Source organism: Phoca vitulina, unplaced genomic scaffold (assembly GCF_004348235.1).
Source record: "Phoca vitulina isolate PV1807 unplaced genomic scaffold, GSC_HSeal_1.0 scaffold39, whole genome shotgun sequence".
Classification (NCBI taxonomy): Eukaryota; Metazoa; Chordata; class Mammalia; order Carnivora; family Phocidae; genus Phoca; species Phoca vitulina.
In genome coordinates this window covers 10695640-10718399 of record NW_022589742.1, presented here as the reverse complement: position 1 = coordinate 10718399, position 22760 = coordinate 10695640, and the positions used below count along the sequence as shown (strand labels likewise).

At 40.1% G+C, this 22760-nt stretch overlaps 2 protein-coding genes across 3 annotated transcripts in view; one reads left to right on the top strand and one right to left on the bottom strand.

Annotated features, from left to right (window-relative positions):
• Positions 1-9030: 9030 nt before the first annotated feature.
• MMGT1 (membrane magnesium transporter 1) lies at positions 9031-21598 on the bottom strand. 2 transcript variants are annotated; one of them, XR_004302294.1, is made up of 5 exons: positions 21283-21598; positions 17396-17448; positions 15285-15388; positions 13465-13682; positions 9031-12272 (listed from the first exon to the last, which is right to left on the bottom strand). XR_004302294.1 is itself a non-coding variant. In XM_032428354.1 (4 exons), exons 1-4 carry the CDS (start codon positions 21359-21361, stop codon positions 13523-13525), a joined length of 396 nt encoding a protein of 131 aa, XP_032284245.1. In that variant the 5' UTR covers positions 21362-21598; the 3' UTR covers positions 9031-13522. The 2 variants fall into 2 exon arrangements, 1 of the variants encoding a protein (XP_032284245.1); XM_032428354.1 differs by having other exon boundaries at positions 9031-13682.
• A 183-nt stretch (positions 21599-21781) lies between these two features.
• SLC9A6 (solute carrier family 9 member A6) overlaps positions 21782-22760 on the top strand; it is a 61410-nt gene continuing 60431 nt past the window's right edge. Inside the window, exons 1-2 of the mRNA XM_032428253.1 lie at positions 21782-22020; positions 22390-22547. The gene's annotated coding sequence lies outside the window, so the exon portion shown is untranslated. The remainder of the gene's footprint in view (positions 22021-22389; positions 22548-22760) is intronic.

The window sequence follows — 22760 nt, the reverse complement described above, 5'->3', positions numbered from 1 at the left end:
CTTTTGTTATTAATTGCCTTATATAATTGGCTGCTCCCATGTTAGGGGCATAGATATTTACAATTGTTAGATCTTCTTGTTGGATAGACCCTTTAAGTAGGATATAGTGTCCTTCCCCATCTCTTATTATAGTCTTTGGTTTAAAATCTAATTTGTCTGATATAAGGATTGCCACCCCAGCTTTCTTTTGGTGTCCATTAGCATGGTAAATGGTTTTCCACCCCCTCACTTTCAATCTGGGGGTGTCTTTGGGTCTAAAATGAGTCTCTTGCAGACAGCATATCGATGGGTCTTGTTTTTTTATCCAATCTGATAGCCTGTGTCTTTTGATTGGGGCATTTAGCCCATTCACATTCAGGGTAACTATTGAAAGATATGAATTTAGTGCCATTGTATTGCCTGTAAGGTGACTGTTACTGTATATTGTCTGTGTTCCTTTCTGGTCTATGTTGCTTTTAGGCTCTCTCTTTGCTTAGAGGACCCCTTTCAAGATTTCTTGTAGGGCTGGTTTTGTGTTTGCAAATTCCTTTAGTTTTTGTTTGTCCTGGAAGCTTTTTATCTCTCCTTCTATTTTCAATGACAGCCTAGCTGGATATAGTATTCTTGGCTGCATATTTTTCTCATTTAGTGCTCTGAATATATCATGCCAGTCCTTTCTGGCCTGCCAGGTCTCTGTGGATAGGTCTGTTGCCAATCTAGTGTTTCTACCATTGTAGGTTACATATCTCTTCTCCCGAGCTGCTTTCAGGATTTTCTCTTTGTCTCTGAGACTCATAAGTTTTACTATTAGATGTCAGGGTGTTGACCTATTTTTATTGATTTTGAGAGGGGTTCTTTGTGCCTCCTGGATTTTGATGCCTGTTTCCTTCCCCAAATTAGGGAAGTTCTCTGCTATAATTTGCTCCAATATACCTTCTGCCTCTCTCTCTCTTTCTTCTTCTTCTGGGATCCCAATTATTCTAATGTTGTTTCATCTTATGATATCGTTTATCTCTCGAATTCTGCCCTCGTGATCCAGTAGTTGTTTATCTCTCTTTTTCTCAGCTTCTTTATTTTCCATCATTTGGTCTTCTATATCACTGATTCTCTCTTCTGCCTCATTTATCCTAGCAGTTAGCACCCCCATTTTTGATTGCACCTCATTAATAGCCTTTTTTATTTCGACTTCGTTAGATTTTCGTCCTTTTATTTCTCCAGAAAGGGTTTCTCTAGTATCTTCCATGCTTTTTTTCAAGCCCAGCTAGTATCTTTAAACTTATGACTCTGAACTCTAGATCTGACATTGTACTAATGTCCGTACTGAGTAGGTCCCTGGCAGTCGGTACTACCTCTTGTTCTTTTTGTTGAGGTGATTTTTTCCGTCTTGTCATTTTGTCCAGAGGAGAATAGGTGAATGAGAGAACAAAATGCTAACAGGGTAACAACGTCCCCAGAAAATATACTCTAAACAAATCAGGAAAGACCTGAACCCGGGGGAAAAGAAAGGGAAAGAAAGAAAAAAGAAAAAGATAAAAACAAACAAAAACAGAACAAAACAAAAAAAACAGAATATGATCAAATATGATCAGGCTGGTGCATAGATCAGTGCCACACACTAGATTTTGGGTGTATTTTGGTCTGTTAGAAGAAAGTGCCTCCCAAAATTTTAAAGAAAGAAAAACTTATAGATGTACAAAAATAAGGGTTGATATGATGAAGGGATGGAATATGACCATAAAGATGAAAATTATAAAAAGTTTTATAAAAGGAATTGATAAGAAGTTGTTTGAAAAAAGAAAGAAGGGGATTTAAAAAAAAAAGGGAGAGAATGTGATCAGGCAGGAGACCAGAACAAAGCCATATACTAGAGATTTAGGGTATATTTTGATCTGTTAGAAGAAACTATATCCCAAAATTTTAAAGAGAGAACAACTTATATATATATGCCAAAAATAAGGGTAACTACTATGAAGGGATAGAATATGACTCTAAAAATGAAAAATAAAAATGTTTTTTAAAAAAGGGATTGATAAGATGTTGTTTGAAAAAGGGAAAAAGAGGGGCGCCTGAGTGGCTCAGTCGTTAAGCGTCTGCCTTCAACTCAGGTCATGATCCCAGGGTCCTGGGATCGAGCCCCACGTTGGGCTCCCTGCCCAGCGGGGAACCTGCTTCTCCTTCTCCTCCCCACCTGTGCGCTGTCTCTCTCTCAAATAAATAAAATCTTTAAAAAAAAAAAAAAAGAAAAAAGAAAAAGGGAAAAAGAAAAATTCAAAAAAAAAAGTTAAAAAAAATTTAACTTTGAAAGACTAAAGAATCATGGTAAAAAAGCCATGGATTCTATGTGCAGTATTGCCCTAACACTGGAGTTGTGCCATTCTCATTGATCGGTAAACTTGGTCTTGGCTGGCTGTTCTCACTGATCTTCTGGGGGAGGGGCCTGTTGCCATGGTTCCCAAATGTCTTTGCCGGAGGCGGGATTGCCCCGCCCTTGCCCGGTCCGGGCTAAGTCATCTGCTCGGGTTTGCTCTCGGGAGCTTTTGTTCCCTGCAAGCTCTCCGTACAGCTTTGGGGGCGGAGAGTGAAAATGGCGGCCTCCCAGTCTCCACCCCGGAGGAGCCGAGAACTCGGGGCCCCGCTCCTCAGTGAGCCCCCAGAGAAAAGCCGCCAGTCACTCCCGTGTCCCCGGTCTCCGGCCACACTCCGCGCTCACCCGGCCTGTGACCGCGCCTTTCTGTCTCTGGCACCCGACCGCGGGTGGAGTCTCCAAACCCAGCAGATCCCTGCGGTGCGCTCCCGCGCCGCTCCTCCTGGGGGAAGAAGGTGAGTCTCCCCGGATCTGCCGCTTGTTGGGTCCCTGCTGGAGGAGCAGTGGCCCGACTGTGCCGCGGATCACGGTTTATGGCAACCCCGAGCTGAGAGCCCGCACCTCGGCTCCGTCTCTGCAGCCGGCTTCCCCGCTCCGATACCTGGGAGCTCTGCCGCACTCAGGCACCCCCGGTCTTTCTATGACCCCGAGGGTCCTGAGACCACACTGTCCCGCGAGGGTTCCACCCCCCACTTCGCCACCAGAGTGACGTCCCTCAGCGGAGCAGACTTCTAAAAGTTCCGATTCTGTGCTCCGTGGCTCTATCACTTGCCAGAAGCGGCCGTCGGAGGCCCCTCCCCCACCGTCTAGCCTCCCGAATATCGCCTCGGATTCACTTCTCCGCACGTCCTACCTTCCAGAAAGTGGTCGCTTTTCTGTTCAGAGAGTTGTTGCTATTCTTTTCTTTGATCTCCTGTTGAGTTTGTAGGTGTTCAGAATGGTTTGATCCCTATCCAGCTGAATTCCTGGGACCAGACGAAATCCAGGTCTCCCACTCCTCCGCCATCTTGCTCCCGATATGAGGAATTCTTAATCTCAGTTAACAAACTGAGGGTTGCTGGAGTGGTGGGGTTAGGAGGGATGGGGTGGCTGGGTGATGGACATTGGGGAGGGTATGTACTATGGTAAGCGCTGTGAATTGTGTAAGACTGATGAATCACAGACCTGTACCTCTGAAACAAATAATACATTATATGTTAAAAAAAAAAAGGAGATAGTAGGAAGGGAAAAATGAAGGGGGGGAAATCAGAGAGGGAGACGAAGCATGAGATACTATGGACTCTGAGAAACAAACTGAGGGTTCTAAAGGGGAGGGGGGTGGGGGGATGGGTTGGCCTGGTAATGGGTATTAAAGAGGGCACGTATTGAATGGAGCACTGGGTGTTATACACAATGAATCAGGGAACACTACATCAAAAAGATAAATAAATAAATAGAGAAAAAAATAAAAATAATGATAACAAAGAGTAAGATATAAGGTTAGCATACAAAACTCAATTGCTTTCCTAAATACCAACAATTAAAACTGGAATTTGAAATTTAAAAAACAATACCATTTGCAACAACAGTATTGTGTTGGCTATTCAGGGTCTTTCATCTTTCCCTATAATCTTTACAGCCAGTTTGTCAATAACTACAAAATAACTTGCTGAGATTTTGATTGGAATTACTTTGAATCTATAGATCATGTTAGACAGAACTGATATCTTATTGATACTGAATCTTCCAATTTGTGAACATGGAGTATCTCTTTATTATATAGAATTTGTGGTTTTCCACATAGAGATCCTGTACATATTTTGTTTGATTTCAAACAAGATTCAGTATTAATAAGATATCAATTCTGTCTAACATGATCTACAGATTCAAAGTAATTCCAATCAAAATCTCAGCAAGTTATTTTGTAGTTATTGACAAACTGGCTGTAAAGATTATAGGGAAAGATGAAAGACTCTGAATAGCCAACACAATACTGAAAAATAAGAACAAAGATGGAGGACTCACACTACCCAATTTCAAGACTTAGTATAAAGCTACAGTAGTCAAGAGTATGGTATTGATGAAAGAGGAGACATATAGAAGAATGGAACAGAGTAGACAAACCAGAAATAAAGCCACACATATAGTCAACTGATTTTTGACAAAGGAGCAAAGGCAATTCAATGAAGAAAGCGTAGCGTTTTCAACAAATGGTGTTGGAACAATTGGATGTTCATATGGAAAAAAAAGGAACCTAGACACAGATCTTATATCTTTCACAAAAATTAACACAAAATGGATCATAGGCCTAAATATAAAGTGAAAAACAATGAAACTTCTATAAGAAAACATAGGAGAAAACCTAGATGACCGTGGGTTTGGAAATGAGCTTTTATTTTTTAAATTTTTTTAATTTAAATTTTAGTTAGTGAACATACAGTGCAATATTGGTTTCTGGAGTAGAATTCAGTGATTCACCACTTATATACAACACCCAGTGCTCATCATAAGTGCCCTCCTTAATCCTCATCTCCCATCTAGCACATCCCCCACCTACCTCCCTCCATCAACCCTCAGTTTGTTCTCTATCGTTAAGAGTCTCTTATGGTAGGGTGCCTGGGTGGCTCAGTTGCTTGAGCATCCGACCTTTGATTTCAGCTCAGGTCATGATCTCAGGGTCCTGAGACTGAGCCCCATATCAGGCTCCATGCTCAGTGGGGAGTCTGCTCAAAGATTCTCTCTCCCTCTGCCCCTCCCCCTGCTCTTTCTCTTTCTTTTTTTTTTTTTTTTAAGATTTTTTATTCATTTATTTGACAGAGCGAGAGAGCACAAGCAGGGGGAACAGTAGAGGGAGAGGGAGAAGCAGGCTCCCCGCCAAGCAGGGAGCCCGATGTGGGGCTCGATCCCAGGACCCTGAGATCATGACCTGAGCCGAAGGCAGACGCTTAACCATCTGAGCCACCCAGGCGCCTCCTGCTCTTTCTCTTTCTATAATAAATAAATAAATCTTTGGAAAAAAGAGGCTCTTATGGTTTGTTTCCCTCTCTCCCTTTGGAAATGAGCTTTTAAATTCAAAACCAAAAGCATGATTCATAAAAGCAATTTGATAAGTTGGACTTTACTAAAATGAAAAACTTCACTGTGATAGACACTGTCAAGAGAATGAAAAGACAAACCACAGACTGGGAGAAAATACTTGAAAGACACACGTCTCTAAAAGACTTGCATTCAAAATATACAAAAAATTCTTAAAACTCAATAAGAAAACAAACAACACAATTTGAAATTGGGAAAAAGATCCAAATAGATACTTCACCAAAAGACAAATACAGCTGACAAATAAGCGTATGAAAAGAGGCTCAACATCATTTGTCATCAGGGAACTGCAAATTAAAACAAGATATCATGGGGCGCCTGGGTGGCTGACCCAGTTAAGCGACTGACTCTTGGTTTTGGCTCAGGTTGTGATCTCAGGGTCATGAGATCAAGCCCGGTGTCAGGCTCTGCGCTTAGCAAGGAGTCTGCTTGTGACTCTCTCCCTCTCCCTCTGCCCCTCCCCCTACTGTCTCCTTCTCTCAAATAAATAAATCTTTTTTAAAATAAATAAGCAAATAAAACAGGATACCTATTAGAATAGCTAAGACCTGACCATGCCAGCAGCTGATGAGGATGCAGAGCAACAGGAACTCTCATTCACTGTTGATGGGAATGCCAGATGGTACAGCCACTTTGGAAGACAGCATGGCAATTTCTTATAAAGCCGAACATAATCTTACCATATGATCCAGCAATCATGGACCTTGGTATTTACCAACTAATAGGAATAATTATGTTCACACAAAAACATGCATGCAAGTGTTTAGGGCAGCTTTATTCACAATCGTCAAAAACTGGAGATGTCCTTCAATAGGTGATGGGTAAACAAACTGTGGAACATTCATTCAATGGACTAGTATTCAGAGATTTTAAAAAATGAGCTAAGCCACAGACAGACATGGAGGAATCTTGAATGTATACTAAGTAAAAGAAGCCCATCTAAAAAGGCCACATACTGCATGATTCCCCAGCTATATGACATTCTGGAAAAGGCAAAACTATAGAGACAGTAAAAAGACCAGTGGTAAACTGGGGCTCCAGGGAGAGGGACAGGGTTGAATAGGTGAAGCGCAAGGGATTTTTAGAGTTATGAAATTATTCTATATGATAATGCAATTGTGGATACATAACATTATGGATTTGTCAAAATCTGTTGAACTTAGGGCACAAAAAGTGAACCCTGGTGTATACAAATTTTTAGAAATCATTGAGGTCAGGGGAATTCCAGGGCAGAAGGCAGAATGTGACAAAGCAATCTAACTATATTAGACTTGTGAAACAAACATACTGAAGGAGAGGGGGTGCTGACTTAAGTAACTTTGGAAATGAGTGGGGTCTGTAAAATAACGGCAAACACACACACAATCGCTGCTGTAGTTGGAAATGTTGTCTTCCATGGGAGTACAGGGTAATGTTTCTGAAATTGTGTATATACTGGATTTAACAATTCAAGTAAACGGGTAGCAGACGGTGGGAACCAGGTTTCTTAGTGTGGGAGTGGAAGTCTGCAGATCAGCAGGAGAGGTGGTTAGAAAGATTTATGTGGTGATGGATGGAACATCAGTATGAATTCGTGTTTCACGTAATAGAAATACAGAGGTTACATCCAGAAATATTTATATATGTATATATGCACAGGTTAGCGCACACACATATTTTCTTGCTCTGTCAGCTGAAAGGGCCTCAAAGCAACAAAACGCCAGCAGCACTGGGTACAACTAGGGCCCAGATCCTGGTTTCTAATACCATTCTTCTGTAAAAGGAACCAGGTTCCCTGGAGAAAAGGCTGATTCTAGGACTGGGGAAGGAAGTATACACGATGAGCCGGGGACATCTTGTAGTGCCAGAAAGTATGGAAGTGCTCAAAACAAAACAAAAAAGTCCAAAAAATTTTTTACGAGTATGTCAAAGGGAACAGGAGCCCAATGAAAAGCTCTCAATGTCCAAAACTAGAATAATTTCAACCTCAAAATAAAGCAGTGTTACAGGATAACCCAAAGTATAAAAAAAAAATCCAAGAGCCCAAACTCCTATAAATAAATGATTGAATAAATTAATAAGTGGGAAAGAAGAAATATACCTCCTGTGCAGAAGAATGCCAAATAATTGATGTAGATCCTCCATCCTTGAGGAGGTGGAGCATAATTCCCCACTCCCTAAGTGTGGGCTACGCATAGTGACTTCCTTCCAAACAGTACAGTATGGAAATGGGGAAAAAAGGGTAGCTTCACAGTGGAGAAACCTGACAAACACTAACTTAGGTGATCAAGAATAATATCAACAGTGGTAAGTCATGTTAATAAATATGCACCCTTGATACGGTAACAATAGCACACATAATCCTAGTATAATAATGGTAAAAACATCAGACAAATCCCAATAAAGGAACATTTTACCAAATACCTGACCAGTATTCTTCAAACTTGTCAAGGTCGGGGCGCCTGGCCGGCTCAGTCGGTTAAGCATCTGCCTTCAGTTCAGGTCATGATTCCAGGGTCCTGGGATCGAGCCCCGTGTTGGGCTCCCTGTTCAGCACGGAGTCTGCTTCTCCCTCTCCCTCTGCCCCTCCCTCCAACTTGTGCTCTCTCTCTCTAAGAAAATCTTAAAAAAAAAAAAAAGCTGTCATCAGAAACAAGGACAGTATAAGAAACTGTCACAGCCAAGAAAAACCTAAGAAGACTCACAATTAAATGTAATGCAGTATCCTGGATGGAGGCCTGGAACACAAAAAGGACATTAAGTAAAATCTGCAGAAACTTGAATAATAACTGTAGTTTACAATAATGTATCAATATTGGTTCCTTGCTTGTATCAAATGTCTCATGGTAACCTAAGATGTTAGCAGTAGGGGAAACTGAGTATGGGGTATGCGGGAACTCTGCACCATCTTCCCAATTTTTCTATAACTCTAAAACAGTTCTGAAAAATAAAGTTTATTTAGAAAATATCATTTTAAAAAAAGAGGTAGGGGGACTGTTTAAAATTAGAAACTGGAGAGACACACTGAACAATATAGTTTGCGAACCTTGGTGGGGGCAGCTATGAAAGTCATTCTGGGGACACATGGGGAAATTTGAATATAATATTGGATGATTCACCATTTTCTTCAGGGTGAGAGTGGTATTGTGGTTAAATGGGAAATGTCCTCATCCTTATAGGAACAGAACACTGACGTATTTAGGGATGTCATGGTGTTGTGAAGTGTGATTATGAAGTCCACACTTAACCATAAACTATTCAGGAGGGGACAAAAGCACGTTTGGAGACAACAAAAGCAAAAGTGGCAAAATGTTAGGAATGGTGACCAAATGAAAAATGTATTGGCATTCCTCACAGTATTCTTTCATGATTTCTGTAAGTTTGAAATTTTTCAAAGTAAAATTTTAGAAAAATATCAGTAGGATTCTAGAAATGGACAAAATGATACTAAAGTCCCTCTGGAAATATAAACATGCATGAATAACTAGGAAAAAGTCCTGAAAATAGTAATAATGCAGTGTGGACTAGCAATGTGAAATATGAAAGTGTATAGCAACTTAAAATAATTAAAAGACTGGTAATTTTTGTAACAGACTTCAGAGCTCAGAAACAGATCTAAATATACACGGAAATTCAATGTATGGATGAAGATGGCTTTTCAAATCAGTGTGGGGAAAAAAGCAAAAAAGTGGGGCTGCGATAACCAGATAGCCATTTGGAGAGAAAAGTGTTGAATCCTTACCTCATTCCTTCTACCTAAATAAAGTCCAAATGAATCAAAGATTTAAAGGTTAAAAAAAAAACTTAAAAGTACTGGAAAAATACATTAAATTTATTCTTAAATGTAAAGAAGGCCTTTTTAAGCAAGGCATGAATCCCTGAAGCCATAAAGACTGATAAGTTTAACTACATAAGTAAGTAAATAAATAAATCAATCTCAGGAAAATATTCTTAAACATATGACAATGGACCAATTTTCTTAGCTTACAAAGAGCTCATACAAATCAGTAAAAAACAAATCATCTAATAGAAAACAGAACATGACCACACAGTTCACAGAAAATGAAATATAAGTAACCAATAAGCATGAAAATGTGTTCCATATCCTTCATTAACATGCAATATAGCTAACGCAAGATGTAAGATATCATTTATTCCGTTTCAGATGATCAAATGTTTAAAAGTTTAGTACCCAGTATCAGCGTGGGCCTCGGAAATAATTGTTCTTACAAATTATACGTGGGAGAATAACTGGGCCAAGATTCCTGGAGAACAATTTGGCAATAACTACTTAATTGAAAATGAAAAATACCCTTTGATCCAGCAATTCTATTGCTAAGAATTAACTCTGGGTATAATCTCATTATAACTATGTTCACTGCAATATGGTTTAGCTATAGTAAAATACTGAAAACAACCTGAGATCCTCTCAGTGTTTGAACATTTGTAACACATTCCTACATTGGAAAACCACACGGTCATTAAAAATACTGAGGTATTTCTGTATATTCTGATACAGAAAGATCTTGTAAGACACAGGTAGCAAAAAACAGCAAGGTACAGAAGAATGTCTGATTCCATTAAGGTAAAGTTTTTAAAATATATATTTGCTGGCAAATAATTTTTCCCCAAACGAATATACAGGATACTCTAAGCTGATTCCCTTTGGAGAGAGGCATTAGGCACAGGAGGGAAGGGGACAAGTTTTAATGACATGCCTTTCTGTACCGTCTGATTTTTTTGTTTTTGCCACATGCATATATCATCTTTATTTTTCCCTTTTTAAAGAATACTTGATTTGGATAAGTGCCAAGTTTTACAAACCAGAACTGCCCCTTGGGTTTTCATCAGACTCTGGATTTGCCCCCTGATGCTTTTAATCATAATGATTTCCCGTTAAGTCTAAAGTTATAACAAATTTGTGATGGAATGATGGGACACTGCTACTCAAGGACTGAAATTCTTATACCCCAAAGGTCCTTTGATAATTTAGAAATATAAATGAGATTACACATTCTATTTCGACTCTAAAAAAAACATAAAATTGCAATTCGACTTTACATGTACAATAAAAAGTAAAGTATCCATTGAATTTAGTAGAACAGCATCACAGTTGGAAAAAAAAAATACAGTCATAAAATTATCTCTTACATTTTTCTGGGGACAGAGAAGAGAATGAGATTTAAAAAACAAAAACAAAAACAAAAACCACTACCAAAAACAGGGTGAGACAATCATTTATTTATTGGACAGGGCAAGGCCATTTAAAGAGAGGAAACATATCCAAAAGAAGGTGTTTAGCTTGGTGTTACAGGCATCGATGTTCACAACAAACAACACTACTCAATACATCATGGAAACAGGCCACATACAACCAGGAAGCTGCTGTCATGCCACTCAAAAATAAGCCACAGTGCTTTGGAAACAATCATTAGGGAGTTACAGAGCATCATGGTCTCCAATCCGCCGATCTGCATTTTCTGTGGCTGGGCCATTAGCCCATAGCATTTGGCTGGTTCCCTAGTTATTCAGAAGTCTTTCCTATGTTCTAGAGAGCCTTCAATAGTGCACACTTCTGAATGTCACTAAAATCGCAATCAACTGCAGGCTTAACTAGCTTACATCACTACATTTTTTTTGGACTACCCTAGGTAGTCATGGACTGTCTCAAAGTATTATAAATAAAATTCTGAATTTAATCCTTATAGCACTGTTACGATGCACCCAAATCACCTCTATTCCTATGGTACATACTGGAAAAAGAAAACAGAAATTCACTGGAGGAAATTGAAGAAGAAATTTGGGAAGCTCACCTGGCCCGAGGTATACAAGCTGCTAGCAAAGTTAGATGCACCTGAAAACTATGTCAATTCTCTGCCAAACTATGGGGCATCATTTTTACTGGGACTTTCCTGACTGGGCAGGCAAAGATTTCAATATCCATTCTAGAGACTAGCCAAAATATTATAAATAGTAGTATATCACGAGTGCTTGGTTATGAGGAAAAGCCATTCAGCCTAAGATTGACAAAGAAACGTGGTAAGTGCCTGGCCCTCCCTACTCCACATCTACTGATTTGACCAACCACTTCCTTTCACAGCGATCACAGTTCTCAAGGGGAGAAGTTCTCACTCCACATCGAACAAAACTATACTTGGGAAGCCAGTCACTAAAGACCAGACATTGTGAGAATCCATTCATATTAAAGGACCAGAATAGGCGAATCTAGAGAGGCAGAAAGTACATTAGTGGTTGCCCGGGGCTGGGAGGCACTGGGGCAGGGGGATATGAGAGGCGCCCACTAAAGGGTACAGGGTTTCTTCTGGGGGTGATAGAAATGTCCTAAAATGCATTGTGGTAGTGGTTGTACAACTTTGCGAATATATGACAAAACATTGAACTGTACCCTTTAAATGGCTGCATTGAAGGTATGTAAATAATAAAAAAGGAAGGCAGCCCCCAAAGAGAAAAGGCTCTTTCGAATCAAGTCACACCTGAGGAAATGGCAGGCCAGCCTGATGGAAAGAGCTTGTTTCTCATACAATATTTTGATTTAATTATCACATTAACCCCTGAATTCCATTTTTAACTCATTTCTAAATTATCTTGGGCTATCAGCAGATTTCTAACTTTGTTCTCCTTAGAGAGCAGAGTCAGTGTTCCATTGATATATTGGGTTGGCAAAACAAAACTAAACAACAGTAAAAGCTCAATGACAAAAGAGTCTCGTGCTTTGGGGCTGTGTGTTACCAGGCAGAATAGAAGAGCTGAAGTCCATTTCTAATGGGAAAAATGCCATCCAGCAGAAGGGCCTCTTATGACTCTTGCCGAAAGCGTGTTGCTTTTCAAGTCTGCATAGTTATTCCCTTTGCACCTATACAATTCAAAGAAAGCAATGTTTTCATACCTGTACAGTTCAACAAAAGCAACCTCCTTTACAAAGAAATATTAAGCTCCCTGCAGATCAAAGGGCTAGCCAAATCCCCTAAACCCAAAATTACTGTTTCTAAAAAAAAGTCTACTCTGTCCCCTCATCCTCAACTTCGGCAGCATCCAACAAAGATGGAAAAACTCTCAGCCTGCTAACGAATCCGAAGCTATAAAACAGTTTCTTAAATGACTTTAATTGTTTTTCATTGAAGATATTAGTTCCAAATATTTAAAACATATTTGTCCCAATGCCTTTGAAGCCTACCTTTGATGAGAAGTTTCCTTTAGTTTTACTAATTTGCTAGTTTAGTAAGCAATAAAATAACAGAGACTTTGAATAAGTTAAACTGGCTGATGACGAGTAATCAGTTTTCTTCAGTGATTACTATTTTTCTACACAGGCAGGATAATTCATGAAATCATGAACGGTCTTTTGGTCTATCTTCAACTATTCTTTAACTACATAACCAACTGGGGAAATTTCTGACAGAGAAGTGAAGAGAACACAAGTAGCTTTACAGCAAGTTGAATTTGTTAAATATATTTATGACAAAGAATTTCTGACACAAGAATTGCTCACTGCACACAGAACCCCAGAGAAGTGATGAAACAAGACAGTCGATGTTAGGAGGTATATGGGAGTGGGGTGGGGCAAGAAGTCATGAGAAATTAAAAACTGGCAAGCATCTGCTGAAGCAGAGCCACTTTTTAGGGGTCGTAAGAAAAACTGATAAGCCACCATTTTGGTCTCTTTAGAGAAGTCCGTTTGTTGTTAAGAACCGAAGACTTTTTAACTTTCATTCATGCTGCAAAATGCAGTAGTCACATTTTTTCCAAAAGGATCCTAAAAACTCAAGTGCAAAAGAAAAGAAATCTAAGAAAATAAATAATTACAAAATCATCAACATTTTTCAAAGTAATGTGTTCAAAACAGTGACTTTTACAAATGATATGAATTTGTTTTAAATGGAAAAAAGAATTCTCTCTATGAAAGATCAAAGACTCATTTCACAGATAACTTATGCTCCATTAACGATCTGATTAACAGTGTACAAACAAGGGCCACAGACTTTTTTTAATTAGGTCTGAAAGATCAATATAATATAAATACTGATGATGGGGGGAGTGTTTTATACCCCAAACTCCAATATTCCAGCTCTGTGTCCTGTCCTGTTATTATAATTTGTAAAAATCTTAACGACGCAGTGATTCAAGTTTTCGTAACTTCAATGATGTGTTCGAGGACAATGCATCTTGATTTGAAGAGTTTGTTGTATCCGAAGGCCGGAACAGTACTCGACCACGATGGTTAAATACATAAAATGATGGGTGATTCCTTAATGTGTCAAATGTCCTTAAAAGAAAAAAACAAAGTATCCACTTTAGATACACCTGTACAAAAGCCTATTTGAAAACAAGCAGGCTTCTAATGAATTATGAATTTGCTATGGGTTATACTCTTAACTAAGTTTAAATCCATGAGATCAGGCTATACATGGCAATCATATTGTGTCTCGTGATTTTTTTTTTCCTGTACAAGGAAAATAAGAAACCTGGAAAAGCAACATAAAGCTCTCAAATCTTTCTTTCAGCCACTCCTTCCAAGATGCCTATGACTATAGCACAAATAATCGCTCAGCTTTAATCACTTCTATATATCTTAAAACTAGCTAGCCCATGCCAAATAGTCTTTTAAAAAACCAGTACATAGATTGTACCTTTGATTGTTCTCATTTGGCCCTCACTATTCAAGCAATATGATCATTTCATAGATCTGTTTCCAAGAATCTTTCAAACACAACAAAAAAACTCCTTTGGCCCTTCCGTACCTACTGTTGTCCAAACTCATATATTTTGCTACCACCTACTAAATTTATATATTTTGCTACCACCTACTTAATGCCATTCTGTTTTACTTCTTTCTTTCCTGGCCCTTTGCCTGTGATTCTTGGTAGACTCTTTGTAAGAACTATAGTGGGTGGTAATAGTAGAGTATCCTTTCTTCTTTCCCAATGAGATATGTGTAGTCGAAAAAAGTTCACAAACACCTAAGTGTACGGCTTTTAGTACTGGTTTGATTAAACATTATTTTCCTGAACAAAGACAACTCTGCCTTGATAAAACTCAAATCTCAAAGTCAGCCCACCTAAAATTCCAAGCATACTCCTACATAAAACAGGAAGCCTGACATGTGACTATTTAAAATGTAAATTGAAAAGTAAAAGTAACAAGGGGGTGAGTTTCTTCTAACAAATAAATGTTTATTGTGAACCCTTCTGAGGACACATTGTAAAGGGTTAAAATTTCCAGGCTCAAGAAGGTAGGTAAAGTCCAGAGATGGAATTGAACAAAGCTAAAGGATAACTTTATGAAAGTAAGCAATATGGAAAAGACAAGCAAGCCAAGCTCAAGAAAATAGCTTAGAAGCAGCACAGGAGAAAAGAGAAAGCAGAATAACAAATATACTGTAATCCAAGAATGGGAAAAGGCCAAAGAGCAGTTTAGGTCACAGTCTAGGCTCAAGTGATAGAGGAAACGGACCAAAAACCCCTATTCTTCCAAAGACTAAGCTGGGACATGAGGATAAAAAGAGGAAAAAATGGAAGGGAGGGGGGTGGGAGGGGAGGGAAGGAAAAAAGAAAAGATGAAAGGAAAACATTTCTGAGGGAATATCTTCCTATTTGTCTATCCCCTTCCACCCATCGAACCAATAAATAATTTTAGGCAAATATAACATGACATCTGAGTCTAATGTCAATAATCTGTCATTCAACTTCCATTTTTCTATCATATCAAACACTGCCTCAATATTTTGACCTCATTATTCACACAAACTGCATCATCAAAATGTAAAAACAAAATCAACTTTTATGTACCAGAAAACATACATTTTAAATTATGTAAATGAAGCAAAACCCCTATGAAACGAAGTGCCTATGAAAAGGGAAGGACTTACTTATTTTTTAGTTCTGAAGTGGCATCCATGTCTTTAAACTCTCCTGCAATATGAACTATACCATAACAGGTAACTGCAAAGGCCAGAAGTGTCTGAAGAACTATCTGTGAGTATAAAGATTGAGATTATCAAATAACATACAAATGTTATCATAAAAATTTATAATTTTCCCTCCATCTCTTTTTAGCCTCTGACACGTATTTCTCCCAGATCCTATCAAGGAGTCAATTCTCACTTTAAATAATTTGAACTCAGACACAATAAAATCTTCTACAAATTCTGTGGAGCAGCTGCAAAAATACTTCTAGGTTTTGCTCAAATAGCCAACAGGTACTGAGCCATTCAGAACTCAGTTACCAACTATTACCTGCTTCCAAGAGCAACTAAGAATTTGTTAATGTATTATTGTTAAATATCATAGAGTATAAAGAAGAATACCCCTGGACCCACCACCCAGCTTAAGAAATAAAACTACCAGTCCCTTTCAAGTCCCACGTGTCCCTCTCCAATTATTTCCTTCACCAACCCCCTCAAAGTTAACGATAGTTAACTATAGTTAACTATTGTACTGAATTGTATATTAATCAATTCTTTAAGGCTTTTCTTTATAATTTTACCAGATATGTATGTACCTCTAAAAAGTATATTGCTTACTTTTTCCCATCTTTGAACTTTTTTTGTGAGATTCATCCCTGTTGTAGTATATCCTTAGAGCCATTCATTTTCTTTGTATTTTATATTTCATTATATGAAAATACCACAATTTATTCATTCAACTGCTGATGGCTATGTGGGCTGTTTCCTGTGTGTTACTTTCACAATGCCTATAGAGATATCCTGCAGTAGGTCCCCTGGCACATGGGAGTAGAATCACTGGGGGAGAGTATACACACATTCAACTTCACTAGGTAATACCAAAACGTTTTCCAAAGAGGTTGTGCAAGCAAAAACTTGCAATGTTTGATATTAACCAACCTGGGATTACAGGCACATTTGATTTTCTTGATTGTGATTTTTCTGCATTTTTCAGACTTCCCAGTTTGTAAACAGAAGCAAGCCATTTTAAGTAGATATAAATGAATATGTGTGTGGTATTGGGGGAGGGGTAATCTACCACAAAGCAAAGCAAAGGTGATAGGAGAGTGGCTTAATAGTCCCATCTATCATAACTTTCATTACAGACAACTAAAGTCAAAATTAGCCACAAGCTATTACTCTAACTTTCTGAATTAAAACTAATGTCACATGTTATACCAGCTTACACATTCCTGCCACCAGTGAACCAAGACCTATTTCATACAATGCAATCATAGGCACCATTAACAAGAATGTGGCAAATCTATGAGTTATCATGAAGTTACGTCAAGATAAATAATGTTAAGTAATAAAAGGCTAATTATAAAACTATACATATATACACATAGATAATAACTTTTTAAAAGAAAAACTGTTTTGATTAGGTAAAACTATACATAATGTAAACAAAGAATGCTGTTTATGCACAGGAGGAGAGCTGAACTACTGACATACTCCAAACTGGTGGGAGTAGCAGCAGAACTGCTGAGCAGTGAGGTCACTTGTCTTTTTTATTGTATGGGGTCAGTTTTACTTTTTACGCTTACTGCTTGATTCTGTTACAAAGAAGTTACTATCTTGTCATTTAAAATCCATTAAAGATAAAAAAAAAATGGTGAGTGAAGTTCACATATCATTTCAGCTTAAAAAAAAAAAAACACTTCCTTGTTTTTCTTTACTTTTGCCACCTACATATATGTCCCTAAACAATGTTTAGTTTTGCTTGTTCTTAGACTTTACATAAAAAGGAACTTTGCCAAGAAATAAAGTCAAGTAATCAACTTAAGTCCATCTCAGACTATGAACAGAGCAACTTCTAGAACGACTACTTAAACTACAGTTCTAGAAACCAAACAGAGAAATCTTTTGTTTCCAAATCTTTGGGTTTCACAATGAGTGACAAAGAGTAAAGTAGTGAACAGATGTTACTTCATGTCTGGAAAATTTTAAGAGAACAAGAACCTGTAAAAAATTATTATAAGCTATGTGGCTAATTTTTAAAATATATTTTAATGGAATATAAATGACCAACTTACATCTATTGGCAGTGATTCATCTTCCTTTTCTGTTAATCGCATATAAGAACGATCTATAAACCAGAAGCATACCATTAAGGAAATTGTAGCCCATTTTTCTTTCTTAAAATGCAAGCAAATCAATATACCAAAGAAGCGGCTGACTTATATGCTACATAAAGTAATGCTAATCCCGGACTCCTCAAAAACCTCTATCTTCTAAGGCAGTCAGCCTGATCTTGAACTATTTTACTTTCATTATGACCTGCTTTGTCACCTTATAAAACACGGTAAGAGTGAAAGGTGAGCAAGTATGAGGAAGAAATATCTAAACATGTTTTTTTTTCTTTCGGTACTATGGGAAAACTAGAATCCTCTGAAACTAACAAGTTTCTTTCACTAACTGGTCAAAGAAATCACAATTATTTAAAAACGGATAATCCTACAGAAAATCTCAACTCTGAAATAGCACCGCCATCACATAGTATGGATAAAGTAATACTGGCATGGACATGTTTTTTTCCTGAGAGACTATGTTGGGGCAGTGGTGGGATAGGAGAAATTCCAGAACGTCAATTTCTGCCTCTCTGATTAAGTCCTAATTCTGCTGCTGCCTTAGCCTCAGGAAGCAGCAAGGTATGAAAGAAAAGGACCAGGATTTGGAAGCTGATAAGCCTGGATCATAAAACCAGCTCCTCCACTTACTGTCACTGACTTTATCTCATCAAACCTTAAGCCATCTTCATGCACTGTAACATGTATCTCAACTTCAGAGTGTTAAAATGTAGGAGTGGGAGGGGGAGTGTGTCTTAGAATCAAAGAAATACAGTATCTTTCTGCTAAGTGTCTGCAACAGTAAAATGGGGATAGTGTGAAGATTACAGTAGATACATGGTAGCCATTCCGCCCTAACAAAGTTCATCCCAGCAGAGGTGCGCGTGCCACAGTACAACAGTGTGCTTGCTATCTGCTGCTACGGTCTGACAGGACACAATTAGCTTCAAAGGTAAATATTAGTCCTTTTGCAACATGAGCATTATAAAGAGGTCCCACTGCAGTGACAAACGCCACAAGGCATTCTCATCTCACCGGAGACACAAAAACACAAAATCCTAATTCTAGAAAAACCTGGCACAATCCCTACTTAACAATGTGCTGTGGACTTAAAAACCCAAATTGCTGTGAGTGAACATGCAGTGACTCTTAAAAGAAAATGTGTTTAGAGACATTTCTGAAGTTTTATCTTACAGGTTTAACATAAGGACCGGTGTAAAAGAAACATCAATCCAATACCAAAAACAGGTTTGGCTAACTTCCTATTTGTCCGTTCAATTCCTAGCCAGCTTTCTTCTTTGCATGCAGCCTAACCTGACTCTAACACTACCTCTAACCAGGCATTTCCTCATCTGTAAAACGAAGGGGTTGGACTTTAGAGATCTCCTTGCTCGAGTACTGTAAAATTTTACAGCTGAAGCCAACTGTAGAAAATGACGCAGTACTCCACAGTATCCTGATCTCTAGGGTAGTGCTTCTCAAACGAATGTGCAGACAGATCACCTGGGGATCTTATTAAAATGCAGATTAGGATTCAATAAACTCTGGGGCGGGGCCTGAGTTTCTGCATTTCTAACAAGCTCCCAGGCGATTCCCTGGAGGCTGGTCCGTTGAACACCCTTGAGCAGCAAGGCTCTAAGATATTCCCTTAACCCCCTCGTCTCCCACCTCCCATCCCCGGCCTGTCTCCACGCATCCTGACATACTCTTAGCATAGCATCTGTATCACTTTATTGTGGTTCTTTACTGATTCCACTTGACTTTGAACTCCCTTGGGGCATCACTGTACCTCTGGCACCTAAGCACAGCGCAATTTCAACCACTTACACAAAACTGAATTTCATAAAGCAGTGTAGCACACAGGCTCTAGAGTCAAACTGCTTGTCTTTGAATCCTGGCCCCACCATCATCGCTGTCAGTTTGTGCAAGTTTCCCAGCTTGCACAAACTGCGTGTCTCAACTTCATCTTTCAAGAGCGGTAACAACAACAATAGCTACCTCACAGGGCTTTTGGTAGGACTGAATTAGATAATACATGTAAAGCGCTTAGTTCAGTGCCTGGCACATAGTAAGCATTTAATAAACGTTAGCTATTATTATTGTTATCATTTAAGACTGGAGCTTTGGAGAAACTGTCACAGAATAGAGAAGACCGGGGAAACATGACAACCAAATGTAATGTGATACCCTGCTTGATCCCTGGAATAGAAGACCTTATTGGAAAAACTGGTAAAACCCAAATAAAAGTTAGACTTTAGTTAGTAGTATTATACCAATGTCAGTTTCTTAGTTGTGACAATATACCGTGGTAATAGAAAGTGTTATCAATGCAGGAAACTGGGTGGGGGTATACAGTAACTCTACTATCTTTGCAACTTTTCTGTAAAATTTCAAAATAAAAATGTATTTAAAAAATAAAGCTGAGTTTCCACCAGACAAATGTCAATACATGTTTGTAAAAAGTAGTTAAAATAACTGGATCATTTTAATTCTATATAACAAACAAAAGGTTTTATCTTGAAAAAAAAAATTAAAGCTTTGGAGGAATTCACATTTCATTTTCTACTTTATTCCTGAAGATGGAAAGTAATCTAGCAAATGAATAAAGTTCAACTTTGAATTCACTTCCTTCATTCAACAAATTTACTGAGTACCTACTGTGGGGAACATTGTGCTAGGCACAAGGATCGCAGCAATGAACAAAAAGGGGTGCCCTCGTGGGCTCTATAGGCTGGGACAAAGGTTAGCAAACTTTTCCCGTAAAAAGTCAGATAACAAATATTTTGGGCTTTGCAGGCCATACTGTCTCTGTGTCAACTACTCAACTCCCCACTTGGAAAGCAGCCAGACAATACCTAAACGAATGGGTGTGACTATCTGCCAGGAAAACTTCATTGATGGACACTGAAACTTGGATTTTATATAATTGTCATGGATCATAAAATGATATTCTTTTGCTTTTTTTCCCCGACAAATTAAAATATGAAAACATTCTTAGCTCACTACAAAAACAGAAGAGAGTCTGCATTTGGCCCACAGGCCAGTTTGCTGACCCCTGGTCTAGTAGAGAAGGAAGACCACAAAACAGATCAGCTGTCTCAAGACGGCACTACCTCCTCTGCTAGACTCCAAGTTTCTTCTTGATGATACAATTGTATGTGTATGCTAAAGTACTTTTACTTTTTTCTTTTAAACTTCCCAGTGACTCTGTGACATAGAAAAAGCAAGAATTAAAATCCACCTCAATGAAGGCTCAGAGAAGGGACATGACTTGCCCAAGGTCACACAGATTTAGCGGTAAAGCAAGTTTTTCAGAACCAGCCCTCCAGACTCCCAGTCCAGTGCTCTTTCTCCTGTATCACAATGCCCCCATGAGGCAAACGGTCACTTAACTTCTCAATCTCTGCCTGGACAGCCCAGAAGTGCCCAAGATGTTGTCCACCTAGTTGTCATGGGACCATGAGCATCGAGGTCCTCAATCTGACACTTTGCCTGCTCAGTCCCACGCTGGATCTGACATCACCTGTCCCGGATTCCCGGACCTACTCCCTCTCTGGCCACCCTGCAGCCTGACACAGACTCCCTCTTTGCCCACCCTGCAGCCAGCTCAGAGCCCTCTCCCAGACACCCTCTTCCCCTTCCACCCCTGCTGCCATCTCAGGTGCCCATCTCCTCAAACTCAGACTCCGAGCCTTCCACCAGGAAGCCCCGCGCCGCTTCTCGGAGTCACCACCCAACTCTAAGGGCTCAAATGACCATTCCTGGGACACTCGGTCCGACACTCCCTCAGGGCGCTCCCACACACCACCCCCGGAGTCCCACACAGGAGCGGTCGCGGTTCCCCCAGCACTTACGCTGCGCAGCGGAAAAGGCCGCGTGGGCTAGGGCAAAGAGGCCGACGCCCACCAGCCCCTTCCACAGTGACGGCGCCATGATTCCGGAGAAGCAGCAGCCCAACAAAAGAGGCGAAGGGCGGCGAGCGGTTCCTTCTTCCACTGGCGGGTGTCCGCGCAGCGCAGAGAGATGACGTCACCGAACCCCTGGGCGCGAAGTGCCCCAGAGGTGGAAAAACCAAAGAGCCGTGAGAAAGCGGAAGCAGGAATGCCGGGAAGAAGGGGAAAGCGACACGGAATAAGGTCCGCGAGTGACCATGAGCCGAGCCTGCGTGCACGGTCTCTCCGTGAGGGGCGGAGCTAAACGGAGAGCGTACCGAAGGAGGCGAAAGCGGATCAATGGGGAAGCGGAGCGGAAGGGCGCCAGCGAATGAGCGCGGGCCGCGGAGCAAGGGGCGGGGCCCGCGAGAGGCCCGGGCGGGGCCGAGGGGCGAGGCACCGGGAGGGCTGGAGGCGGAGGTTCAAGGCCGGCGGCGCTGGGTCTCTACTCCTCGCAGGGGGGTTTGTTTGTTTGCTTTGCTTTTCCGTCCCGCTGGGTCCTTTGTTTTCTGCTGGCGGGTACAGTGCTTCAGCCCTCTGGGAGCCAACACTGCTGAAGGAGGCAAGGGTGTGAAAGCGAAGAGGCGGGTGGGGTGTAGAGGAGAACAACCCGGTATTTGGAACCCCAAACACGTGGCACGCGTGGGATGCTCCGTAAAAGTTAGTTCCCTTCTCCTTACCTTCAAAAGGTCTTGAAGAAAGACTCGCGCCCCAAGGGGTGTGGTGCCGCGCGGGAGGGTTTTGTCCTGAAGAGAGGCAGTTTACCTTAGGGAGAAATGAAAGGGGAGGAATAAAAGGACGCGCACAACGCCAGCCCACCTCTATCTCTGATCAGAAAAAAAGTGTACTCTCCTTTCTCGATTTGTCTTTGTCTCCATCCCCTAAAATGTACACATTCATTAGTGAGAGTCTCCCCTTCTTTCCACTCTGCTCTTCTATGGCGAGCTCACCTCTTCATTCCCACCGCAAGCGGTAACACAGTAATTCCAAAGTGACATCTCAATCTCAAACGTCTCTCTTTGGCTCCAGACCTGCATTTCCAGACCTGCTAATCGCTTATTTCTATCCTGCGGCACTTCAAACTGAATATGGCTAAGACGGAATTCATCCATTTTTCCAAACTCTGCACCAACTCCTCCAGTGCCCCTTGTCTGATTGGCACAGCGTTGTAAGCTGCGTATCACAAGGTAAATGCCCTCAGCCCTGTCAGGATTCTACTTTCTAGCTGCATCAATTTTGCTAACTCTCATTTGCTCAAAGATGCCTATCCTGGACACCCCTTTTAAACTTGCAGTCTTCCCATTCCTGGTCCCCTTAGCCTGCTCTATTTCTTTCTTTCTTTCTTTTTTTTAATATCACCTTCTGAAATATTCTATAATTTACCTGTTTATTATGTTTGT